At 45.2% G+C, this 26,230-nt stretch overlaps 1 protein-coding gene across 5 annotated transcripts in view; it reads left to right on the plus strand.

Moving 5' to 3' along the window:
* The window catches only part of WWOX (WW domain containing oxidoreductase), a 976,751-nt gene that overhangs the window by 239,066 nt on the left and 711,455 nt on the right, over positions 1-26,230 (plus strand). For all 5 annotated transcript variants that reach the window (XM_024735508.1, XM_024735509.1, XM_024735512.1 and 2 more), the window contains exon 6: positions 16,671-16,759. In XM_024735508.1, the coding sequence (XP_024591276.1) occupies positions 16,671-16,759 (89 nt within the window). The remainder of the gene's footprint in view (positions 1-16,670; positions 16,760-26,230) is intronic.

The following is a 26,230-nucleotide window of genomic DNA, read 5'->3' on the forward strand; positions in this document are numbered from 1 at the left end:
AGCTGACATTTATCAGCCTGTTTGTGGGTGCGCTCTCTCTCTCTCTCTAATACAGAACATAATTTGTCACTTTGTAAATACATTCCAGTCTAAATCCCTGCCAGCATCTGTTAGTGTTTGAAGGATTAATGTGCTACCCTGTGTATGTCTGCGCTTGCAGGGAACAGTGTAGCCTATGATTATGGATCTTGGGAGAACAGGAGAATGGGGCATTTTCTCTGCTTTTTCCTACGCGTGTGGTCTTTCTGGCCTTTTCCTGATCTCTCATCCTTTTCCTTTTCTGCTTAGGTACTTGGAATTTCATCATTTGGAAGGATTCTGTGAGTCCCCAATATTCCTTCTCCCTTTCATAGAAAGGGTCATAGTGATCATAGTTTACAGGCACTGTGGGTGAACAGGGTCAGATAATCCGGGGTTGGTTAGACTGGGATCCCTTCATCCGACTCGACCTCAAGTTGTTTAATTTCCATTTACTCACTTGCAAAATGAAGATGCGAATACCTACCTCTTAAAGGCACGGAGGGTGAAGAAGGGAATCTTAGGTGGATGCAAAGCACTCAGCGGAGTGCCCGGCCCGGAGTACCTGGTGGGGCTGCCCCACCTTCCATCACGGTCGGCCTGATGGCTCTTCCTTGACGTGGTCCATGACCCTCAAAGTGTCCACTGGAGGATCCCAGGGCCGTGAGCCAGCTGGTGGTTACGATCCTGTTTTGGTTTTCATCTTTTCTTGTTAGTGGGGTTCGTATTTGTTTGGAAATATTTGTATCCCTGTAAATCAGGTGCTTGGTGGGTTCTTGGCCGAGAAACCATTCTGCCAGTAAGAAACTGTGGTTCTCAGTAAGGCTTGGTACTGACTCCTAGCAAGATTGAGGGATTTAAATCCCTCACCATTGGCAAAATGATTCACATACCTGCTGGAAGGGCCATCCTTGCCTTCCCCAGCAGAAGGCATGAACTTATCCCGAATCATGATAATGTGACCTGTAATTCTTACTACTTTAGGGAATGGCTATAGTCTCTCATTCACCCTTAATCTACTGCTGTCATCTGGATTGGAAAAATCCCAGGACATGGAAGAAATGTAACATTAGTGACTCTCCTATGAGCAGTCTCTTTATTTCATGTTTTCATTGCTTTGGAATTTTGTGCGTACTACTGCCTATCGCACCCAAATGGTTCCACCCACCCAAACTCTGCGTCTACATCTGCACCTCTCCTCTGTAATAAAAAACAAAGTGTATAGTTCTCTTTTCATTAAGAGAAGTGGTGTTTTGTTGTTGCTTTGTTTTTGTTTTTCTGCACTATAAATGCATATGAACAGGACAGAGATATCATGTTCACATACCCAGTGAACAAGACAGGTCTTCTCATTTGATGCTTGTGGTTAGCATTCTGGAGAGAATCTTTAGCAGATCTGGGAACATGCCTTTGAGCTCAACGAAGAAAACGTCTGTCCTTCGCCCCCTAAATGCCCAAGGATTGGTATACTTGGAAAATGTCTAGAAACCTATATTTCAAATTTTCGACAGGTTTTTATGAACTTCTAGAGTGGCCAAAGTATTTTTCAAAAAAGGTCCAGGGCTTCCCTGGTGGCACAGTGGTTAAGAATCTACCTGCCAATGCAGGGGACACGGGTTCGAGCCCTCATCCAGGAAGATCCCACATGCTGCAGAGCAACTAAGCCCACGTGCCACAACTACTGTAGCCTGCACACCTAGAGCCCGTGCTCCGCAACAAGGGAAGCCACCACAATGAAAACCCCGGGCACTGCAGCAAAGAGTAGCCCCTGCTCTCCGTAACTAGAGAAAGCCCATGTGCAGCAACGATGACCAAACGCAGCAAAAAATAAAATTAAAAACAAAATAAAAAACCTGTGTTCAAGCAGACATGTGGAATTGCAGGAACCATTTAGTGCTGATACTTACAAAGTGTAATACTCCCAAAATTCAGATTTTTATTTTTGCGGAACGCGGGCCTCTCACCGCTGTGGCCTCTCCCGCTGCGGAGCACAGCCTCCGGACGCGCAGGCTCAGCGGCCATGGCTCACGGGCCCAGCCTCCGGACGCGCAGGCTCAGCGGCCGTGGCTCATGGGCCCAGCCGCTCCGCGGCATGTGGGATCTTCCCGGACCGGGGCACGAACCCGCGTCCCCTGCATCGGCAGGCGGACTCTCAACCACTGCGCCACCAGGGAAGCCCTCAGATTGTTTAATAGGAGATTATTTTCAATGAACAGTGTTAACAGATACCGCTGAGTCCATTGTACACACTGCTTGGGACTCTTTATGCCGTGTGATAGCTGTATCTTTATCCGATGGCCTGTGTGATCAGACAACACACACTTTAAGGCATGGTGTGATGTTCTTCTTTCTCCTACATTGAGTGGAATCTGCAGCTCATATTAAGTACAGGACTGTCGGACTTAAGGAAGCACAGCCATCTTTCTTGACTCTTGTCCTAACACAGGTTTCATCAGACTATGCCCTGCTAGGAGGACATCCAGCCCAACACCCGTTTTTGTAAATAAAATGTTATTGCCAATGTCCATGCCCATTCCTGTCCGTTATCTATGGCGGCATTTGCTTCCATGCCGCCGAAGTTGAGTAGTTCGTATGGCTCGCAAAACCTAAAATACTTACTATCTGGTCCATTGGAGAAAAAGTTCGCTGACTTTCAAAAGGACTCATGGCCATTTGGAAAGAAAAGTCTGTTTCACTAAATTAGAAGGAGCAGGTGGTTAGATTAGTATCTCATTTCCACACATATGGAAACATTTCACATTACCCATGACTTAGTTATCAAACTTGGCTCTTTCAGAGCCTGGGGGATGGGGTGAGGGGAGAGGTGGAAGTCAGCTGTTTGTTTTTTTTTTTAATCATAAAGTTACGATTTTAATGGTCAACATAAAAGAAAGAAGTGTAAAGGCTTTGGGTTCATGGAAAGAACCACATTCTTGGGAGTGAAGTACTTTTGGATCCCACCATAATCTCCTGGATTTAGGGGTAATTTCAGGGTTAAAGAAAGTTCTGGCCCCAAAGCACTAATACTATCTTGTAAGGAGAAATGGCTTATCAGTGTGGAGGCGAAACTGAAATCCCCGTTCTGCCAGGTACTAATTAGATGATTTTCGAGCAGGTTTTTTGGATGCTTTCTCAGCCTTTGTTTTGTTTCTAAAGTACAGGTAATTAGGTCTACTTTGTAAGGGCTCAGCAGGGTAGAAGGTGGCAAAGTCCATAATCTTCCCTTCCCTGAATAGTACCAGCCCGGAGGGTAAGACCTCAAAAGTATTTAATTAACCGTGAGTGTTTGCCTCTTGGACTGGAGTTTGTAAATGTGTACACGGACAGGAAGGCTGAAGGTCCTAGATGTGTGATGAGAGGTGACATTTAGATTAACTAGAAAACGTGACCCTCAGCCATAACACCCCCAAATCCTTCTGGTGGTTGCCCTGCAGACCTGGTACCCCCAGAAAGGAGTGCCGCTTCATAAAGTCTGCTTTCCTTGAGGAAAAAAAGGACCAAATGGACCTGGTCCTCTCTTGACAGAGGTGAAAGCTCTGGCCACCCCGTCCCGCTGTAATCAGCAGAAGCTCTGCCTGTAGAGAACATCTGCATCATCGAGCCAGAGGGAGAAGGGAAGATGCTGTGTATAAATGTTGAAGCGGCAGGAAGAAGGGGCACTGAGGCCGAGCCGCTTTCACACGCGTGCTGTTCCAAAACGGCTTCTAATGGATACGTACAAGGTTGTGTCCCCCGCGCAGCCCCTCTCCCCCCGACTCTAACGCTGTCTGCGCTGCTTTTCTGAAAACACGCGGTCTGTAACTTAGCTGGCTTTTAACAGAATTACCTGACGTGATTCTTTCGTCCTTTTCGGCTACAAGAGAGTAGACCACAGAGCAAGTTGGATATGAATGTGGCCACCTGCATGCTTTGGGCACTGAACGGACAGGGACGTCCATTCCCTGCTTTGGACCTGCGTGTCCGAGTTGGCCTCACTCCGCCCCTCGTTACGGACCACTCTTTCCTCCTGTTAGGACTTCGCTTCCAGAAGCAGTCCTGGTGAAGCTGTCAGAAAAGCCCTGGAAACCTCACAGGACAGGCGCGCCTGACTTTCTTTTTCTGAATCTCTCGCAATCTCAGTCTGTCTGTCTGTCTACCTCTGTCTCTCTTTCTTTGTACTCCATAGTGACTACCAGGCCACTGTCTGGAATAAAGGGCTTGGGTGGTAAGTTGTAGCACTAATCTGATACATGCTACTGGCCTGAATTCTTTGCATTAATTCAGAAGTTGTAATTCAGAAGTTGGGCTGTTGTCTCTCACAGACATCTTCAGGCTTATTTTATGCTGTTTGGGCTCCAGAATCAATTGGATTTTGCACCTCTATAATGACCCGCATCTCATTTCTGCTTGCCAACAGTATGATTCTCCTTCCCTGGTGAAAGGTAGCATGGAGCAGTCAGCCGCACTGACACTTGAAGTTGTGAGAGAACAGTTTTACCAAGTGATTTCCAGTGTATGACACAGATCCACATCGGGTGCCCCCGACTGACAGGGGGCTGTGGCCCATTTAGTAAATAAAGTAAATTGAAGCCCCTTTCATCCAGTGGCCTTACTGTCTCCGAGGAAATCATTATAATCTACCTCCATCATGTGGAAGGAGAAAGAATGTAGGGAACCCATCTCACGTGAGGAGAAGCCCTGGAGCACCACCCTCTTCTACTCACAGGCCATTGGTGGAAACCTAGAGGCCCCGCCCCACCGCACTGCAGGCTGGAAAATGTAGTTCCTGCCTGGTCGGTCTCTTCTCAGCACAGCCCCATACTGTGGACCAGGGAGAACTGGTTTGGGAGGTGCTGGTTCTCTCTATCCACACTATTTTATACACCATAGAGGTGATTCTTAAATTCTAGTTGGTTTCTGCCTTTAACGTGTGAATTTAAGTCCATTTTTATTTCTTGTGATTATGTATATACCTGTACTGATTTCTGAATTTCATTTTGTGTTTCCTCTCTACCAAGTGGCCAAGTGTTTTCCTTTATTATTAAGTTTTAATTCTTTTTTGGATATTATTTTTGCATTTATCCAGTTTCTTTATATCCAGTGTACCCCATGCATCATTTTTTTTTTTTTTAATCCTGCTGCTGCTGGTTTGGAAGCTAAACTAACTAACTTACTTTCTTCTTCTTCTTCCCCCTCCCCTCCCCTCCTCTCCTGGCCTAGTCCTCTCCCTCCCCTTCCTCCCCTTTTCTTTTCCCTCCCTCTCTTCTGATATTTTTCTTTCTTCTGGAAATTTTCACGTACATATCTAAATTTTCTCTTACTTAGTATAAAACTGTTTACTGTCTCTATCATTTTAACCAGCAAAACCAGGCCATACATGATTCAGTGGCTCGATGAAATCCCTGCCCCCCCCCCCAAAAAAAAAAAAAAAAACCTTTGTTACTGTTGTTTTAATTCTGTCTTCAGTTACTTTTTAAGAGTAATTTATTTGGTCTTGTAGCTAACGTAAAAGATGCACGACATTTGGGGATAACTTGACTGTGCCTTGTGTGTGTGTGTGTGTGTGTGTGTGTGTATTATGTTGAGTTCTCATCTTTCCTTCCTTTCTGGGTGTTTTCATTGGACCTTATTAGAGCCTTCTTAGGCGGATGCCACTTAAGCAGGAAACCTCATTTCTCTTGGAAGCACATATACTCTTAATCTTTTCTAGTTTATCTGTTGAATATCCTGCTTGGCTTCTGCAGAACCTCCGAAAGATTTCTCTCTTTCCGTTCACCCATAAATTAAAAATAAGCGTCGTGGTCAGTCCCCAAGCGTGATGATACTATTACATGTTTACTGCATGCTCTGCATACCAGGCTCACATCTGTCATCATGCGGTGCGGCCAGTTTCTGAGAGGCAGGCCCTCAGCCAGCCATTCTGATGCACCAGGAGGAAAGCCTGACTTTCTAAATGGCTTATGGGAAATCGTTTTTGCCAACATCACTAACACGATTTTATTTCTCCTTACAAATTTGTCCCAGGTTTGGTGGTGTGTTATTTATTCATTCATCCATTTTCTAAATTAAAGCCTGTCTTGAAAACCTACTCTGTGCCACTCACTTTGTACCAGGAATCAGAGACAGAGATATGAAACTGTGCGTTTTAATTTACTTTAACTGTCAGTGTGAATTATTGGTGGTTTTGGTTTTCTTTCATAGTCTCCTGCAGTGTTCTTGGGAATAGGCATTGATATATAACCTTTTAGGAGGACACCCAGTAAAAATCTATCAAAGTTTAAAATGTAGATATCTCTTTACTTAGCAGTTCTACTTCCAGGAACTTATCCTCTAGAAAAAAACAATCATTTATTGCAAAACATAGGTATTGCAGCATTGCTTTTAGTCACAAAAACCTTGAAACTACGTAAAATAATATTAGTTACAACAACAGCAGTAGTTAACAGTTAGAGCATATCTCTTTAAGGTGCTTTCCATGGTTATTATCTCATTGAATTCTCACAGTAATCCCCAGGAGGAGGTTCTTCTATTATTTCTATTTTTACAGATAAGGAAGGTCAGGCATCGGGAATTTAAGTAAAAAGTTCACAAAGCTAGTGAAGGGTGTGGAGGGCTGAGGAATCTAAAGGGGATAATAAATTCTTGAACAGCCCTACAATGGGCTAAACCTACTGGTTGGAAAGAATGTGGGTGGAGTCTATTTAGATGTATTCAATTATGTGTTAACTGGGAAGACCCAGATGATATAATAACCCATGAAGTACGTTTGTAGAAATGTATTATGGCCCAGTGTTTTTGTATGTGTAGAAAACGTACTCTGGACGGATTTGCATCACTGTCACTCTGTTTATCTTGGGGCAGTGGGATTCCGGAGATATTTTCACTTGATCCATCATCCACTTCTGTATTATTTATACTTTCATTAGTGAGCCAGTTTTATTTTTATAAATAAGGATAAATGTAAGTCGCTGAAGCCCACGTAGGGTGAATCACGGTTCCTCTCACTAAACTGACACATGCAACCTCGGCACCGTTGCCACCTGGGGGCAGTTGTAGGATGTTCAGCAGCATCCCTGGCCTCTACCCACTAGATACCAGTAGCCCCCCACCCCCCAACAAATTGTGACTACCAGAAATGTCTCCAGACCTTGCCGGATGTCCCCTGGGGGTGCCGTGTCCCTGGATGAGAAGCCCTGAGGCAGACACTGGCCTGTTAGTGTGTGTTCCTCTGCATCCTGAGGGTCGTAATGAAGATAGTCTCTGTCCATTTGAGCATCTTTCAGACTTCACGGGTCCTTCATGTGGAATTCAGAAGCCTTTCAACCAGAGCAGACAAATCTTGTTTGTCTCTCGCTAGTCTATTTAACTAACCACCGTTGACCTGTCAGCAGATAATCAACAGGTCCCACATCTCTGTGTTTTAAACTATACACCATTCTGAATCTTGGGGGGTGGGGGACACTGATTTTTCTTTTATCAGCAACTTCCCCAAAGAAGGGGCTTCCAGTGCCCTTCCCTTAACAAGTTTCATTAAGGAACCCACCTATTAAATATTCAAAATATATAGACTCTTCCTGTTGAGGATCTAATTATACAGTAAATTAGCTGATGTCCAGTCTGTTGCCTTTAAAGCACATCGTTGATGTTTCCAATACTTCCATAAGATATAAGGCCTGTTTATTAAGAGTCTTCAACTGTATATAAAACTAGAACAGTCAAAAGTAATGGTGTCTACTGAAGGATTCTTTATCATATGAATTTACCTTTAGTCATCTATTATTTATTTCAGCAATTTTATATGCCATTATAATAAATATTATGACAGAGAAAGCTTTTACGCTTCGACTTACTGTACTAGTCTTTACTTGCCTGCAATCCTTCAGGAAAATGTAGCCGTGCCTTACCTATAGTTAATGTAAATCATCACTTACATTAGAATGAAAAATTCACTATGAAAAAAAGGCTCGCTCTTCAATAGCAAGGCATAAATGCCCGATTACGTTGGCTGCCAAACTCCCGTGCCATTTGCTGTCCTTCCTGAAACTGTTTTTAAGCTGCAAAGTGAATACATCGCATAGAGGGAAGTTGGAAGGTTTTCGGATATTTTCACTCTCTTGTTTGTTTCTGGCAAGATAAGCATTTTTTTTATCCAGAGTGCAAAATATCGCCTATTACCGTCTAAGCATTTTTAATAGTTTTGCTTTACGTGGTGCGTTAACTCATACACCAAATTAAATGAGTTGTTATCCGGTGCAGTTTCTCCTTGAATCAGCCTCACAATTACCTGTAGATACTGATACAGTTATTTTGCAAGTTGAGTTCCAGCAACCCAAGGGAGAAATTCTGACCTGTATATAACGAAGAAAGCGTTGTCATGATTTTCTTGTTAGGGATGTTTACGAATTTAGTGGGGAAGGCAGAGTTGAAGGGCACTTGTGAGGGCTCAGGAGTGAAGGCTGCTGCCTGATGGTTGATCTGAAAGTCAGGAATGACAAAATCAACCCGTCTCCTTCAAGGCTGTAAGAAAAAATCCGGGGGTTTGCTAAGGATCATTTTTGGTTTGGTTCCCTATTTCGAAATTGGACTCTTCCCTAAGAGCATTTTCCTTGTTGAAGGCACAGTGGTGTACAGATTGGTACGGGTATGTAGAGCCGTAAAAGAGACTCTTAAACTCTGCTTTCTCCTTGGGGAGAAATGCTTTTTCAGAAAGAGCATTTATCAGTACGTCCTTTTAATCTTTAGGCTTGTCCCAAGGTTGGGCAAACTCCCCATCGGGCTCCCTCACGATGCTGGTTTGGGTTATTCTCCTGAGAGGTACAAGAGCTGAAAGGAGATGCAAGTCTCTATCTACTCCTGCATTTCCCAGCGAAAATGCCGCCACCCGTGGCCACCATTAACATCACTTAAAAGATACTGGAGAAATTGGCGTTGTAAAGTCCCGCATAGGATGTTGGTGAATTATGAAACCAGTGTAGTTAGGTCTGTATTGTAGTTCAGTGAATACTGTCATGTCAGTAACATGCTCAGCACCAGTGTCTCCTGCTGTTGTAAATGTGACAACTCGTATTTAAGGTTTCAGAACATAAAGTCAGGACCAAGTGTATGTAACGTGGAAGGGTGAGAGCCATCGGCGTAACGCAATTAGGGCCCATTGGATTAGAATTTGCAGGAGGCCATTAGCAATGAGCCCTGAACGTAGATTATTGCCTTGGTTACATTTTCTCTTTCAGCACTAGGCTTCTCTTGTAAATTTGAAGTCTATGAAATAAATATGATGCAAAATAGACACAAACAGGAATATATAGAGGGTGTTACTTTCTTCATAGCTTCTCAGCGTCATCTGTTGAAGAATATGCGGACAGGGCTACAGCACGGTGTGGTACTCCAGTGAGGACACGAGCACTGGAACCATCCCAACCAGTTGGGAACCTGGATCTGTGTCTGACTAGGCTGTGCCACTTAAACCATACCAGCCTCTGTTTTCTAGTCTGTGGAATGGGGGAAATGATAGATACTTCAAAAGCTTTTTTCCTGTGACTCTTTAATGAAGAATAAATGCCAAGCATGTCATAGATGCTCATTATTTTTTTGGCTCTGGTTATCAATAAATATATGTACATGAGAGCTTTTTTTTAGGGAAACCCTGAAACGAACTCTCCTCTAAGTGTAAGAGAGGGCAGGCGCACACCCATCAAATTCACATAGATGGGCACCTTCACGGTACATGGTCAGTCTCACCCCTGTGGCTCCATAGGGTGAGTCCCCATCTGCTGAAAGAGAGTTTCCTCTGGGTGTGTTGGAGGCTGGGCTCCCTGCTCCCATTCATTCATCTGGGTTTCTCTGTCCTTCCATCTCCAACAGTTGTTACCGTGTGCTCTTCTTTTTGACCAGCTCACAGGTGGCCCTTGTATCATAACAGGAGGAAGAGCTGATCTTACCTGCTGCTAGGCTAGGATTGAGTAGAAAGAGTGCAGTGGGGATGCTTTGGTCCAGTTGAGTGGAGGAAGCAAGACTCCTGGACTAGATGAGAGTATTTTGAAGTGTGCCCACCTGAGTTCACCTTGAGGTCCCATCACACACAACAGCTTGGTTCCCAGACCAGCTCCTTTTGGTTCATTACGGGATAGTGGAGAAAAGTCATTGATATACTCTAGCTAATTCATAGTTTACAATTCATAATGGTTTTTGAGGAATAATCTGTTTTTTAAATATGTTTGGTCGCTTGAAATTATTTATATACGGCTTTCCAAAGGCCTGTTACCATCAGATGTTATCTTTTTTGTTCTTCCATTGATGGTAAGCGGATTATGGGTGTGAGATATTTACTCTTACGTGGTCTTGCAATGATGGGGAATAAAGGAAAAGAAGTAAAGGAGATGGGATCTTTGGAATATATGTGTACCTTTAGGCAGAGTTAGTGAATGAATGAGTGAATGAGTTCACTCTTGTAAATATTGTCTCTCTTATTGTGGACCGGGAACGGGACAGCATGCTGCCTCTGTACGAGGCTATTACAGATCTGGTGGTTTCCCCTGGGATTGGCCTTGGTGTGAAGGCCTCTGAGGGGCATGAGGACAGGGGGGCCATGTGGGCATTGTCGAGTATGCAGTAGGGATTAAAATCATGGCTTGGTGTGAATTGTGGTTCTGCCAGTCACTACCTGCATGAAGATATGCAGTCACTTTATGAACTTAATTTTCTCCATCCGTGGAATGGGCGGGTGATAATAACTGCCCACAGAGGGTTACTGTAAGGAAGGAGGGTACTGTGGGGCGAGGGCTCGTATGGCCAGGGTTCTCAGATTGCTGCCATTGGCCAGTTGGGCCCCGTTCACCTGTCTCAGTGAAGAGTGAAGCAGTTCAGTGCAGATGGTGGTGATGATGGTGATGCTAGAGACAACGACAAAAGCCATCAGAGTAATACTGTTCCTTGGTAACGGTTACAGGATACTTCTCAGGTGTCAGGCGCTATTCTGAGGGTTTTACATATGTCCCCTCATTTCCTGATAAAGCAGGTGCTCTTGTCTCCATTTTACAGAAGAGAAAACTGATTGCACAAGAAGTAACTTTCCCAGTTGGTAAGTGCTAGAAGTGGGATTTAGACCCAGGAGGCCCAACTTGTGTCTATGGCCTTCACCATGGCCTTAACACCTTTCAGGTTCAGAACACTTACTGAGTTTGGAAACTGGGGTACCTTGGCCTCTGGGGGATTCGGTGAGCCTCCTTCCTCCTGCTCTGGGGTCATGTGTCATCCATCCTCCATCACAGAGCTGCTGTTCATACTTTGAGCTACTTCAGGTAAATTTGTGGAATAAAGAAGGGAGACTGCAATTGCTAATATGCTTTATGGTTGAAAAACAAACATCCCATTTTAGTGGACATCCCATTTTAGCAGTGGCCTTACAAATGATAATTATTATTTATGTGCCCTATATCTTATATACATCATACGTCATCTTTACCCTAATCGTGCGAGGCAAACGCACATTTTGGCATTGGTGCTAAGGCCCAGAGCAGTCACACAGCTCCCCTGACGTCGCACGGCCAGCACTGTGGTCATGCTGGTCTGTGGTTCCGGGTCAGCCCAACTCTGCCGTCTCCCGTGGATGATAACATCTTCCCACTTCTCCCTTTAAATACCGCACAGTCCCTATATGGTTCCTTTGGTTTCAGGCAGTATCACATCTGAGTCATACTTGGCTAATTTATAGTCGTAGAACGGTATGAGAGATCACTGTTACATAACAACAGCAGGAACCCCTTTGATTCTGCATTTGCAGACTCCTGAATCACTAAGCCAGGGTTTCTGAACTTAATAAAGAACAAACCAAGAAGACTTGGTCTGTTGAGAGTGTCGGTGGACTGTGCTCCACCGAGCATCCCCTGACGTCCAGGGAAATGGAAGAAGAACGTGTGGGTTGCTTCATTACTGTGTCTTTTTGGCTGAGCCTGGGGTGTTGGGAGCAGGTGGGCTTCTCAACGGCTTAGACGTTGCCTGGTGCTTCGTGTGTGGAATGCCACCTGTGCAGTTCTCTTTGAAAGCGATGGGTGCCAGCATCTGTATACATAATTCAAAATAAATTTACATTCCTATTTTGCCTGAGATGATAAATTTGTGTACTGGTGTGATTAAAGCAAAGGGTGAGGATTTGGGGAAGGGTTGAGAGAGGCATTTTATAGCATTTTAAGATTCAGAGTTCTAGTAAGAAGTCGTTTCTGTTAACCAAAGCTAAGTGGATGGACGGTTGGCCGGCTGGCTGGATAGATGGATAGGTAGAGAGGAAGGGAAGAGGGGAGGGACCTTTGGAAAGCTAACAGTTAATATTGGGGTGGTGGGATTGTAGATGCTTTCTTTTGGCCACGTTCATCTGTCATTTCTAAATTTTTCTATCACTAATGGAAAGTATGAAGCAGGAAGTGGCCTGAAATGAGCCTAGAGAGGTAGATGGGGCAAAATCATGGACTGAGTGTTAGTCGTTACTGTTATTCATCGTGCATATGTTTGCATTTCTGTTCTCGCTGGGCATATGGAGGGTTGCACCTTTTCGAAGCTAAGCACAGCCACAACACTTACTCTGCCAACAAAACGTGAGCACAGGTGACACGTGTCACCCCTGGGTGGAAGCCTGTGACGTTCCACGTGCACCTTGTCACGTTCTCTTCCCCGCACTGTAGAGACTGGTGATGTTACAGAGGGTGGAGGCTCCACCTGATGGGGCCCCTGGCCGGCGACAATAAACAGGACCCCGCTGACATAAGATGGGCGTGAAGCGTGAGCAAGTAATAATCGTCTGTTGTCTTAAGACATTGAGGTTTGGGGGCTGTTCCTTACTGAAGCTCATCCTGGTCAATACGGAGGCACTTTTGTGAGCCACACTAAGGAATTAGGAGCGGATCTTGTTGGCCATTCCAAGCTCCAAAAACGTTTTAAGCTAGGACTTTGTATAGGGGCATCTGTTGCCAATCCAGAGGGCACACTCTGGCCAAACAGGCCTGAACTTTTCACATCCTGAGCGGCATACGCAGATTTAACATCTTAAAAGAAAACTCAACGGTTCTTTAGTGGTGACGGCATAGTTCTGTATCTTGAATCTGTGCACGTGATAAAATGTCGTAGAATTATACACACAGTTATTCCAAGTAAAAGGAACTGAGTGCGTCCCAGAACTGGTGAAATCCAAGTAATGTCTGCGGTCTAATAAATTACACTGTGACAGTGTCGATTTTCTAATTTTGATAACGTGCTATACTTGGATAAGATGCCCCCTTTGGCGGATGCTAGGAGACGGGTACGTGGGCACTCTCACTACTATTTTTGCCACTTCCTGTGAGTCTATAATTCGTTCCAAATTGAAGTTAACGACAACAACAGCAGCAAAAGTGAGTCATACCAAGATAGTGAACTGTGGCCAGTCCCAGGTTCATAGTCAGACTCAGCGGGAAAGCTCACCTTGGCAGATGGGGCCTCTTGCTTTCACCTAGCAATCATCAGCTTATCCCTCAGAAATGCTTTCTGTCTGCAGTCCGTCAGCCCCTGCCTTCTCCTTTAGAGCATGTCCCACGATAAACATTTCTATCACGTTAAGTTTGTCTGCCAGTCGGAAGAGCAAACCCCCCAACCCACACACATCAACGCATACACACACCTTAATTCTAAAAGCTGTGCTTTTCCTTCACTGGACTTAACTGAATCGCACGACAGTTTCTCTGCATTTCTCACGGTCAGTAGCAGAAACAGGAAACCTGATACCGAGGGCAGGAGAATTACCTGAGTAATTGCGTGTGGACGTGAATCACCGTCCCCAGGAGCCTAGTAACACACAGCCTGTGGATTAGTCTGTTGAACTACTTGATGGCTTGTGACCCCTTGTTCCCCCTGGATGTGTATGGTCTGATTTTGTTCTTATTGGTAGTGGCAGCCCTGTGCTTTATCTTCAAGTGAAGGGGGAGGACCAGAAGACAGTTTACCACGTGTAAGTTGCACATTTAGAAGAATGTACTGGCCCATTTGGCTGCGCCATCATTTTCATTGGAAATATTGCTTTGGGGTCACCATCTGGGAATGTTCTCCCTGTTTTATGGGGGAAGAATGAACATCCATTTTCCTAATATGTAGCCAGCGTATCCCTTGGGGTTTCCATCGGGGGCTCGGCTGAGAGGAGCAATGTCTTTACCACCCCTTCCTTAATAGATTAAATAGTTGACTTTCCTCTTGTGATCCATTCAGAGTTCTGTAAGATTCTGTGTTGGTAGTGCGTGCCGTGCTCTGTGCTGGGAGAGGCTGGGGCTGGAGCGGGCAGGATGAGGGTGAAAGGCCACTTTACGCGCTCACTCGGAACACCAGATTGGGTAGTTGAGCATTTAGGAGGCATAAGAATCTATGGGGAAGACAAGTTAGCCATTAGCAGACTTCCCACTCAGAAGAGGTTTCAGCCACAGATAAATATCCGTCATGCAGACAGAAAGCGGGGGGGGGGGGTGCTCCCCATCTGGAGACCCAAGCGCTCTGCATGGGGTACAGTATCACTCAAGTGCATCCTCTTCTCCTGGGGGCAGTTTCCCTCCCTGTAGGATGAGGGGCGTGGCCTTGCCTTACCTGGACCCTCCAGGTGCAATACTTCCCTAACAAAACCCATGTGTTGGGGCTTCCCTGGTGGCGCAGTGGTTGAGAGTCCGCCTGCCGATGCAGGGGACACGGGTTCGTGCCCCGGTCCTGGAGGATCCCACATGCCGCGGAGCGGCTGGGCCCGTGAGCCATGGCCGCTGAGCCTGCGCGTCCGGAGCCTGTGCTCCGCAACGGGAGAAGCCATGGCAGTGGGAGGCCCGCGTACCGCAAAAAAAAACAAAAAACAAAAAAACCCATGTGTTGGCACTTCCCCTTTTCCTGCATCAGGTTAAACACTTCTCCTTCTTCCAAAATCTGCAGGTTTGAGCATCTGCTGCTGTTACCTGAGGAATTTAAATCTTCTTTGGCCAACTTGCCTTTGCCACTGATAAGCTCTTGGGGTTTGGGGAGGTCATTGAATCCCTCCCTACGCCCTTTCCCTAAAACTGGGCTCTGTTAGTGGGCAGGACCTGGATCCTCCAGGAGCCAACAGTGATCTGGTCCAATGTGGTCTTCGGGGGGCACCGGTGCTTGTCATCAACATCGTTTCATCCACCTTGCTGCACTGTTGCCCACCCAAACCACGGTTTACTACACAGTGGCCTCAGGGGAAGAATTTGTCACCATGGGCATCTTATCTCCTCCTGGTTAAACTGATGAAATACTTTGTCTCTTCAAGGCAGGATGTTAGATGCTTTATACTTAATCTCACAACGCTGAGAGTAGATAATATTCACATTTACAGATGAGGGAACTGAGGCTCAGAAAGGTTACACGGCCCAAAGTCAGTGTGCTTTCCTGCTGCCTCGGCCTGATATGTATTGTTCAAGGCCTGGGACTTGGGTCGGAGCCCAGGACCTAGGCGGCAGAGGTGAACTGCCTTAGACACACGAAGCTTCTCAGCACAGTTTGCATCCATTCGGGTGGAGGATGTCCCCAGCAGGGCCGTTTGCATCCCCCTTCATAATATTCTAGTATTGTGTTGGTCTCCATAGTCTTACTTTAACCTCGCAGTCTAGACAAGAATTCCCAAGCTCAGCGTTCGTTTTATGGGGATCTGCTTACCTGAACAGGCAGGTGGCCTGGCAGTCTGTCCTTCAGCGGAGGGACGTCTAAGAAGTGATAGCATTTCAGCTCACACTCCAAAGTCCAGCGAGACTCAAAAATTGGGAGGGCTCTGTAAATACAAGGCAACTCTGATCTTTCCAGAAGTGTGCTAGGAGGCCCTGCAGTGGAACAGGGTGGCTTCAAATCCTGACCACTGCAGTCCTTTTGGTGTCTCTCCAGGAGGGAACTTGGGCTCCAGCCAGTGTCAGACTGACTTGAAGTCCTGCCGTCCACACTTCTTAGCTCTGCAGTCTCTTATAAGATGCCACACTGTAAAACAGGCAAACTACAAACGTATCCTTCAGTTGTCCTGAGGATGAAATGAGATGATGCCTGTAATGCCCACCCACCGCCGGCTCAGCGTAGACATTAATGGCCTCATTAATACCATCATTATTACCATCCATATGTGTCCTGCCCATCTATAGGGTTCACAGGGTTACTAAACCAGGGAGGTGTTGAGCAGTCAGGCTCCGCTGATATAAACGAGTTTTGCCTGCGTTTGTACTTTCTGTACATGAATTGTCTCTCATTTTTCATGCAGGCTTGGTGGAATCGTTTCAGAACCGGAGGGCAGCTTTTGAGATTAACACGTGGTCTCCGGAGTTCTTGCAGGAGCCAGGCTTTGTCCTGGTGTTGCCCTATCATTACAGTTTTTTTAGGAGGCAGATGGAGAGGAGCTGTGTGAGCCCGAGGACCCTTAGGACCCTGTTTCGTGCGCTGAGTCAAACAGCACAACCCCCCAGCATGGAGTTTCAGCAGAGTCCCAGCCTCCCATCCTCCCTCAACTTGGCAGTCAAACGCCCCGTTCTTCCATTCATTCCGATGATTTATATTCTCTCTGGGCGTCTAATATTAAACAGGGGAATTCCGACATGTTCCATAGCACATTTACTGTAACTTGATACCATGAACTAAACTTGCTGTTATTTATCATTTCCTTTTATTTTCTCTCGTTCCAGCATAAAGCCAAGGTGGAAGCGATGACCCTGGACCTCGCTGTGCTCCATAGCGTGCAGCATTTTGCCCAAGCGTTCAAGGCCAAGAATGTGTGAGTGTTCCAGTGGAGGGTTATAGATCATAATAGCTTGTATTATAATGTCTTTATCAGATGAACACAATGGGGAGGCCGGAAGGCTATTGTGTTGTCTTGGCGTCCAGACGGGAGGCTCATTTATATTGGCCCAGTGAAGGTGTACCGTATTTTCTCGACTCTGAGTCACCCTCATTTTGAGATGCGTCATCAATCTCATAACAGCCTCGCAGATAAAAAGGGAAAGGCAGTACTAAAGCAGCAGTAAAAGTGGCTCCTGAAAGCCACCCGCTTGTAAGCTGCATCCTGATTGCAGATATTTTTGCAGTGCCTCCCAGAATCGAGGAAAAGTATTTTAATTGCACTCGGAAACAAGTAAGGTCGGCTCTCCAGTCCTGCCAGGGGGCTGAACGTCAGAGCACGAGAAGAAGTTTCTGCTGTTTCACAAACCTGCGGTGATTTTACGTGGTGCGTGAATGTGGTTCCAGAAGCGTGGACTCACATCATGAGAAACTTCCTCCTTTTTATTCCCTCATCTTTCTCAGACTTTCAAAATGCCTGAAGGAGGAAGCCTTCGCTAGGGACCGGCAGATTTTTTTGCCATCACTGCCAACATCTTTCTGACAGAGCAGCCCTCAGAGCCAGAGCTGAGGAAAGCAGTGGTGGTTAGCTTCACTTTCATTACAATATTTTGTTTCCAAGTGTTTATTTTTACAGTTCCCTCATATTATTTAGGGCAGGCAATACTGGGTTTCTCGTTTAACACAGTGGTTTAAATTTCTTTAACAAATAACTTCATTTAATTTTTCTTTTTCAGTGAGTTGATTTAAACACAGGGATTAAGTTAATAATGGTACAGGAGGTGCCAAGGATAAAACAGTTCCAAAAGGGGCACCGAGTGGCTGAATTCGGAGCACACTGATAAAATGGCAAACTGTGTGGGGCTTCGCCCCTGTCGGGGTCGTTGGTTTTATAGTTCTCCACGCAGATGATGGATGTAAGGGGAGGTATCTTAAACCAGATATTCAGATCTGACCCCTCAGTGCTGTCCAGTAGCCAGTTCTTCTTATTTCTCCCTTAGTCTTTCACTCTGTTGTTTTAGACTGTTGAGAAGTCTGTTCTCTAAAGCCCTTTCTGGAGCAATCCCGTAGCCTGAGTACTTGAGGTTGAAATGTGAACTCAGAGTCTGTAGTGGGAGCTGCACCATCCCCGTAGGTGCCGGCCCTGCGCTCCTACGAACAGTTGGGTACCGTCCCCATGTAGCCCGCAGACCTAGGTGAGCCCTACTGCGTGCGCTCTTGGCAGCGTTTGGTAGCTGCGAGCCCGTGCCAGTGGTCTCGGAGATCCTCTCTTCAGGATAGAGCAGTAGCTCTTAAGACATTTGCTTTTTTATCCCTTCCTGATTCATTTATCCGCTTGTTCATTCACTTAACACGCATTTAACGCGTGCCTCCAAAGCCCCAGGCTCTCTTCTCGGCTCTGGGAAGAGAGTGGTGGCCGGCAGAAGCCCACTTTACCTCACACGAGCCATTGTCTCAGTGGCCAGCAAGCAGGCAGTGTTTTCCTGCTAGTGACTGACTCTCCTCAACCTTGTATTTCTGTGGTTGTTTGGGAGTGAATAATAATAACCACCACCGTAGCAGCAGTAACAGCTCATTTATTGAGTGCCTATTATGAGCCCCATACCCAGAACCCTTTGCGTGCTTTTTCCGATTTAATTCTCGAAGCAACCCTCGGGATGGGTGCTGTCATTATGTCTATTACACAGATGAGGAAAACGAGACCAGGGAGGGTGAGTTATCTGAAGGCACGTGGCCAGGAAGCAGAGGGTCTGAGATCCCGTGCAGTCGGGCATTCCTGGGCCCCCCTCCTCAACTACCACGCTGCACTGTCTGTCATTCTTAATGTGCCAGAAACCGAGATCAGAGAAACTGAGTGACTTTCCCAGCGTCACTTGGCAGGTTGGTGGCAGATGTAGGATTTTCCTCCGTTGTGACTCTCCGCTTTCTCCTTGACACCGTGCTGCTGTAGTGGGAGCTGAGCTGCACTGCCTCTTCATGCTTCCTCCTGTCCTGGTTTCAGACCACGTTGGACGGGAACCATTTAGCCGAGGAGAGCCAACTGTTACATAATAGGACTATCTTCCAAGTCAGTCTTAACGGGACCATTAGTTTTTAACCGTTAAGTAATTCAGAAATCATCAGATCCAACTGCCTTCTGTAATCAACAAGCCCAAACTCTGGGAGGAAAGCTAGCAGCCATTTTGCCCTAATTCTAGATTTTAGCAAACGACTCTGAAGTTTTGTACTCCTAGGTTCAGAAACAAAGGCGATTTTCCTCTTAGCCAACCCTGTACCACAAACCTCCTTTTATCCGTCTCCCGAGAGTCCAGCATTTTTCATGGACTTAGAGAAATAGCGTGGTAGTGAAAATACGCATAAAAGACGTGAGCGACTTTCCTTTTGAAACACTGCCAAAGTGAAATCTCTCCTGGATAGGCAGATGACAGTTCAGTCCTTCCAGGTCTGTAGATTCTGAGAAGTGTCAGAAGTGAGTTTAAGTGCTGCTGACTGAGCTGCCGTAAAAACACGTGTCACTCTCTGCTCATCATCCCCTCCCATCTTTCGGCATCAAAATTTCCTTGTGTGTAAAACAGAATGACGAATGAAAGAAAGGCTGCCAGTTCCGAACCCATCGCTTTAGATGCCGTCGGACTGAGGTGAGGAAAAACCCTTACACTGAAATTCCATGTGGATGCTACCACATGGAATTCTGTTCTGAAGCCTGCCTGCGAGCACACCAGAAGTAAGTGCGATCAGGCTCTTTTTACCTTGTGTACCCCCTCGGTTCATGCCCCAGCCCAGGTGTGTCTCCCCGTACCTGGATGGGCAGCAGCGTGTACAGCCCGAGACCTAAAGAGGTAGAAACAGATGTAAATGCAAACCTTGTTGGAAGATCTAGCTCACTGAAGAGCCGGGCCGCCCTCTATCCACCTTCTACCGGAGGGGATGTAGCTTCAGCCTCTTCTGGGATCTCTTCTTCCTCCTCTACTTTGGAGGGGCCGGGGGTGGCTGGTGTGGCATGGGGTGGGGACTGAGTCGTTTCCGAATGAGCACTGCTAACAGCGATTATACAGATCATAGCTCCTTTTCAACTTTTTGTGTATTCCGTGCGAGGCGACGTGCTGAGCACCTATTCACGTGTTCTCTCTGTAACTCCTTACAATAACCCCAGGCATTTTTAGTCATTTTTATCTCTGTTTCACATGGAAAGGCTCCAGCTTTTCACAGAGAGGCCAACTCACAGTCCCAACTGTAGCAAGTGGTGGATCCCAAATTCGAGCCCAAGTCTGTCTGAATCCACAACGACCCCTCTTTTCGTTACACCTCACCCTTCAGGCATTTTCTTCAGTGTGGATTTCTGGATTGGTATGGATTGCTGAGAACCAAGTTACTCAAAGTTAGTGGCTTAACACCATTTAAGACAATAAGTATTTCTCTTCTCTCTCTCTCTCTCTTTCAGTTTGTTTAAATCCAGAATCACATAAGGTCAATGCATTTTAACCTATAGGTTTTCCCTCCCTTTCTAAATTTCTTACAAAAAAATTTTAATGCAACATATTTGTTTCAAGGACCAGTGTGTCCTCTAAAGTTTTCTGTGGTCTGTACTTCAGTGACTGCATCCCTGTGGTGTCCTTTAACTTGTTCTTTTGTCTTCCACGCTTCCCGTGAAAAGGTAGCTAACTCTAGAGGCTTGGTCAAATTCCTGTTTAATTTTTTGGCAAGAATACTTGGTCGGTGGTGGTGTAGTCTTCCATCAGGAGGATGTGCGTGCCTGCTTGCTAAAGCGTTTTCCTTAAGGCTCTGCCCGCCCTGACCAACCCATTCCTGTGCCCGCTCTCTCTTTGCCCACCCCCTCTTTCATCCATTTCTCCTGTTCTGCTCCACTCACTCTTCTGGGTGGTCAGCCCAGGAAGCCTCAGTCTGCTTTCAGACAGTCCTCCCCAGCATCAGTGGTGGTGGTCGGCCAGTGTGTCTCAGGTCGAATTATTTTGGGTATTACTGGAAAGTTCCAAACCAAAGCCTGTGGTAAGTCCCAACCAAACTGAGTTTTGAAGGGTATTTTTGCTGAAACTGCAGTCCTGGAGAGCAGCCAGACTGCACGCTGCCTCGCAGGCTGAGGTATCCATCAGAGTATGAAGAGCTGGGACCCTCACTAATCATGCAGACCAAGTACTGGGATCTTCTGTAATGGGCTCTGAAGCAGCAGTACGTTGTCTGTGATACTTTTGCACAATTTTATCCCTAGTTCTAACTGCTTAGTTTACCGAAAAGCACTCATTTTGAACAGGGCCTGGAACAGCAGTTCAGGAGCTTCTGGAGCTCTGTAAATGTGTTTTCCTTTATCAGAGACTGTTTGACAGTTTGCGTCCTATGTATTCCTGAAATAATGGGCATCTGGATTCCAATCCTGGAAGTTGAAAAGTTGGTGATGGCACATAACATAGAAAATGTATTGCTTGGATCTCGGTTACCAGTCGGCTTTTATAATATTGACCAAGGGCTTTGAGTCATCATGGAAATTAATTGAAATTGATAGTACGATCATATTAAAATAACATGGAGTTCTAAAGATTTCTAGAACTTCATTTTTGGTCGTGGATTTCTGCTTTCTCCTTCCAACTTTCTGTCTCCAGCATAATTTAAAGAAATTAGGCTTTCTTTCACTTAAAAATACTATAGGATAGTGATGTTTAAAAAAAAAATGAAAGAATACTTTTTCTTTTCCCTCTTTACTGTTTACACATTTGAGGGGAAAATCTTTCACAAAACTATTTATTTTCACTTTTTACTAAATTACTTTCAGAACTTGAAAGTTCAGGACTTTGAGAATCTACTAATCCCAGATTTAATGTTCTTGGATTCTCATTCCAAATTTTGCTGTCTCAAATCCTTCTTTGGAAGTGGGTGGGCTATAAATTATAAATAAATTCTAAATTTTGAGGGATAAATTACCCTGAAGACCAATGTGTGAATTACAGCTTAATCTTTCTTCTTCTCCTCAGCTCAGTTTTAAGAGTAATGTTTTAGCCTACATATCTGTGTTACTGTTTGCTCAACGTGACAAATCCATTTCTGGTTTGCCTAACAGAGGATCATGTTGCTTTGCTTTTCTGCAAAGCATGAAAACTAAAAGAAAAGAACACCAGAGAGGCAGATTTGAGCTGTAATAAACTCTCTAAATCTAGATCTTAATTACGACTTTTTAAGAAAAAATTTTAAAAATCTACAAGTGAATTCTTCCCCCTCCCATAGATTTTCCACCTTGAGGTACTGGAAAAATTCATATTGTGAAGCATTTACTTTATCTAGAAACATCAGGGAAGAGCGCTTCCATCTGAAGTAAATGTTTTGCCTTCTGAAACTTAACTCTTTAGGCATCAAATGTTTTTATATAATTCTTTAAAAAATATTTCTAAAACAGATTATGTACTGTCATCCCTTATTAAACAAAAATACTAACCCAAAAGAGTAAAGTGCAGGGGTCAGCAGACTTTTTTGTAAAGGTCCAGAGAGTAAATATTTTAGACTTTTCAGGCCATAAGATCTCTGGTGCAACTACTCATCTCTGCCTTTGTAGCATGAAAGCAGCCGTGGACAATATTTAAATGGATGAACATGGCTGTGTTCCAATAAAACTTTATTTACAAAGGCAGGAAATGGGCTGGTTATGTCCAACGGCCATAGTGTGCCAAGCGCTGGTGTAGTGAAAAGAACAGAGTTTTTGGGGATCAACTGAACTTAGATTTAAATCCAAGCTCTACTGTTTACTAGCTGTGTGGCCTTGGGCACTCCGTGTCCCCGGGCCTCCCTTTCCAAGTCTGTATAAAGCAGGTTCTCGCATAGACTTTTCAGGGTTGTTGAGGAGAAAAGCTGTGATGCGTGAAATAACCAGACACATCTCAGTGCACTGTGCCTGTGACTGTGTGTGCATTTGTTCTTATCTTGATCCAAAAATGATTTGAGAGGTTTTTAAAAATGCATGCAGTATGATACAATACAAAGAAGAGATCCATCTAAACAGGGGAAGGGGATCAAAGTGGACCAGTCAGATGTGATCCCAGAGGAGGTGTGGCTCTCATGACGTCTTTACAGTTGTTAAAAAATTGGGCCTAGGAATGAGCTTGGAGATTCCTTGCAACCAAGGGGACAGAGGACATGAGCTTCACGTTGCCCACAAGCTATAAGCGTGAGAAACACTGAGCAGAAATATTGTTACTATAGTGGTGTTCCACTGAGGATCACGGAGTACTTAGTGCTGCACTGAGTATTTTTTCCCCTGTTCTTTGTTACTCTTCACCAAGCCTTGGACTTGAGGGATACGTCACAGTTCTCTTTCCGAGCAAGTGGCTTGACTCTGCTTCCTTTGCCCTTGCTGCGGTTGTTTCCCTTGGTTTCTTTCCAGATGATTCGAGTGGCCTTATGGGCAGCCTGCTTTGAATAAGTGAGGTATAGTGGGACACAGTAAAAATCGTTAACCTCTGTATTCTGGGATACCAGAGCACTCCGTATGCCTCTTCTCCCCTCCTTTTTTGGTTTATTCAAAAATTTTTTTCCCTTCACGTCGTTATTTATTCAGCGCTTACAACAGTGCCAGGAACTGGGCTAGACATCGGAATTAAACGATTTGCCATCTTCCTTCTCCTGTGCCTTCTCTGTCTCTTAAAATACTTGTGAAGCTTAAGGATTTTTTGATAACTTTACACAGTGATGACTATCTTCAAAAACATATCCTTACTGGAGAAGAATAATTGCTAAATAAATTAAGGGCCACTTTGCAATTAAATTTGTTAGGGGAAAAAAATTTTTTCAGTGAGCCTTTTTGCCATCCTTAAAAGTCATCACTGCCAAGGAATACGTGGAAATGTATTTGAATTAACCACAGTGATGTTTGCAAAATAAACAGTTTTGATTTCCCAGCAGAATTCTAGGTTCAGCCATCACTATCATGTTTCCGGAAGTCAAAGTGATGTATGTTAATTGGAGACACACACAAAAAAACTTCCCTTCCAGTAAGAATAATCACCCGGCTTTGGAAAGTAGATACGATTACTCTGTGGTTGCCTTCTTCCACCCCCACCAGCCCACCAGTGCTGGCGGATTCTCCAGCAAAGAATCCGAACTTTGTTGGTGGCGTTCAACAGTGATCGCTTAAAGCACTGGACTAGAGCATGAGTTGAGAAAGTTTTTCTATAAAAAGAATCAGGTAAATAAATATTTATATAAATATCTATATGAATATTTTGACCTTTATGAGCCAGATGGTCTCATTAGCAGCCACTCAGCTAGTGTTGAGTGCCTCTCGAGTGTAGAGCGAGACCACAGTAATCACAGTAATGCAAAAGTAGCCACCGATAATGTGTAAGTGACTGGGCGAGGCTGCGTTCCAATAAAACTTTATTTAGAAAGACAGGAAGTGAGTTGGATTGGGGATTCAGTCTGGGGGGTTGTGGTTTGCTAACACTTGGAGTAGAACCCCTTGTCCCTTGCAACATATTGGATTGGCCAAAAAGTTCGTTCAGGGTTTTTGGTAAGATGTTACAGAAAAACTGGAATGATCTTTTTGGCCAACGCCATAAGTCATTTGAAGAGCATCTCGTCTCACTGTGAGCAACACGTTCCATTTTGGATTATGTTAGGTTTGGTCCAGATAAATAAGTATATATAGCCAATGTGTGTGCATGGTTTGTTTCATTTCTCTGCGGAAAGCACTCTGTGTTCCTTAGAGGCTGAGGGAAGAGAGAAGAGTTTAAGTAGAACAGTGTGCAGTGCTGAGTCGTGGAAATACCACCATATGGGAAAGCAGGTCAACTAAGACAAGCAGGTATTGTTTAAATAGTGAAGACACTGAAGCCCTGCTTGGGACTTGGAGCCATAAAATGATGACGATGACAGTAATTGCTAATATTTGTCACCTATTTATTATTCGTCATGCACAGCTAAGCTCTCGTCTGCCGCCCCATTTTATCCCCACAAGGACTTCATGGGGGTAGGTCAAAAACTGTAGAAGAAAGGCAGTGTCACATGGTTCAGCCTGATACGATGATCAACCACATTTCGTAGATCAAGAAATCAAGGCTTACAGAGATGAAGGGCCTTGACCCAGGTCATGCCAGCTAGTAGGTGGTGAGGCTAGAACTTAGCCCAAAATCTGCTGTGCTGCTGAGCTCTGCTTAGGTGGTGGTTTGGGAAATCAGAAAGATCTGTCTCATTTGGGAAATGCATCATGTCAGACTCACTGCCTCTGAAGGAGATTTGTCCCAGCAGTAGGTGGATGACAACCCCTGCCTGCTGGGGCAATTGTTAAGGTCACTTCAGAGTTGAGGGGGATGCTTCTTCCAGCCATATCCTGTCACCGAGAGGAAATGGTTTTGCTGAAATATGTCTAAAAGAGGTAAACAAACCCAGTCGGAGAGAGGCTCATCCCCTCAGCTAAGGTGCCCAGAACTGTTTCCTACCAGGTGTCTGTCCATGGAGTCTGTATAAGCAGAGGTGACCCCTATTTACTCGCATGTGCAATCACCTCTGTACATTTACTCCAAGTGTCAGCGTTCATTTCCCCTTGGCTCCTACTTGGCTTCATAATGATGCTCGTGAGGTAGACAGAAGAAGACCAAAGGGTCACCTGGCCGTTCACACATCTGAACTCCCAGAGTGGTGACTCTCAAATGCAAGCCCAGCGCTCATCCTTTCCTGTGGGGAAGAGCCTTGCTTGGTGTCTGGCCACCTGAGCTACAAGCACTGCGCTTGCTGGTGTGGCCCACCGAGGCCCCTGGAGTCTGGTCCGTCCTCCTCCTTCATTTGTGGCCATGTCCTCCCAATCCCATGCCTCTGTACTCTGCTCACAGAGATGCTTACAGGTTCTGCCTCCTGACTCGGGGCCTGTGCCCCTGACTTGTGCCACTGCCCGCCTACCTGCCCCTCACCTGCTCCCTGGATGACTTTGTCACATCCTCTATGGAGCCTCCCTTTTCCCATCCTCTTACCTTCACACCATGGTTGAATTGATGAGTCACTTCTCAGAGCATCAACCACACACCCAATCATCGTGCTTGGAATACTTTGGGGACGCTTTCCTCTATATTGATTTTCCTTTGTTAGACTGAGCCCCAGAGAAGCAGAAACCTTGGCTAATTCATCTTCGTCTTAGCTCTGAATTCCTGTTCCACACCTTACCAAGATGGTGGCCTTGGCAAATTCCTTAATCTCTCTGATCCTCAGTTTCTTCATCAGTGAAAGTGGGAGGTGATGGTAATACCCTTGCAGGGTGGTTGAAAGGATTAAATAACAAAATGTGTATAAAACGTAGTACCTGATACCTAGTAAACCTTTAATACATTTCAGGTTGTATCATCATTTTTGTTACCATCATCATCCGTGGCAATTGTTACCTTTACTGCCATATAGTAAACTCAAGGAAGGGGATGGA

Source organism: Neophocaena asiaeorientalis, unplaced genomic scaffold (assembly GCF_003031525.2).
Source record: "Neophocaena asiaeorientalis asiaeorientalis breed wild unplaced genomic scaffold, Neophocaena_asiaeorientalis_V1.1 scaffold40, whole genome shotgun sequence".
NCBI lineage: Eukaryota > Metazoa > Chordata > Mammalia > Artiodactyla > Phocoenidae > Neophocaena > Neophocaena asiaeorientalis.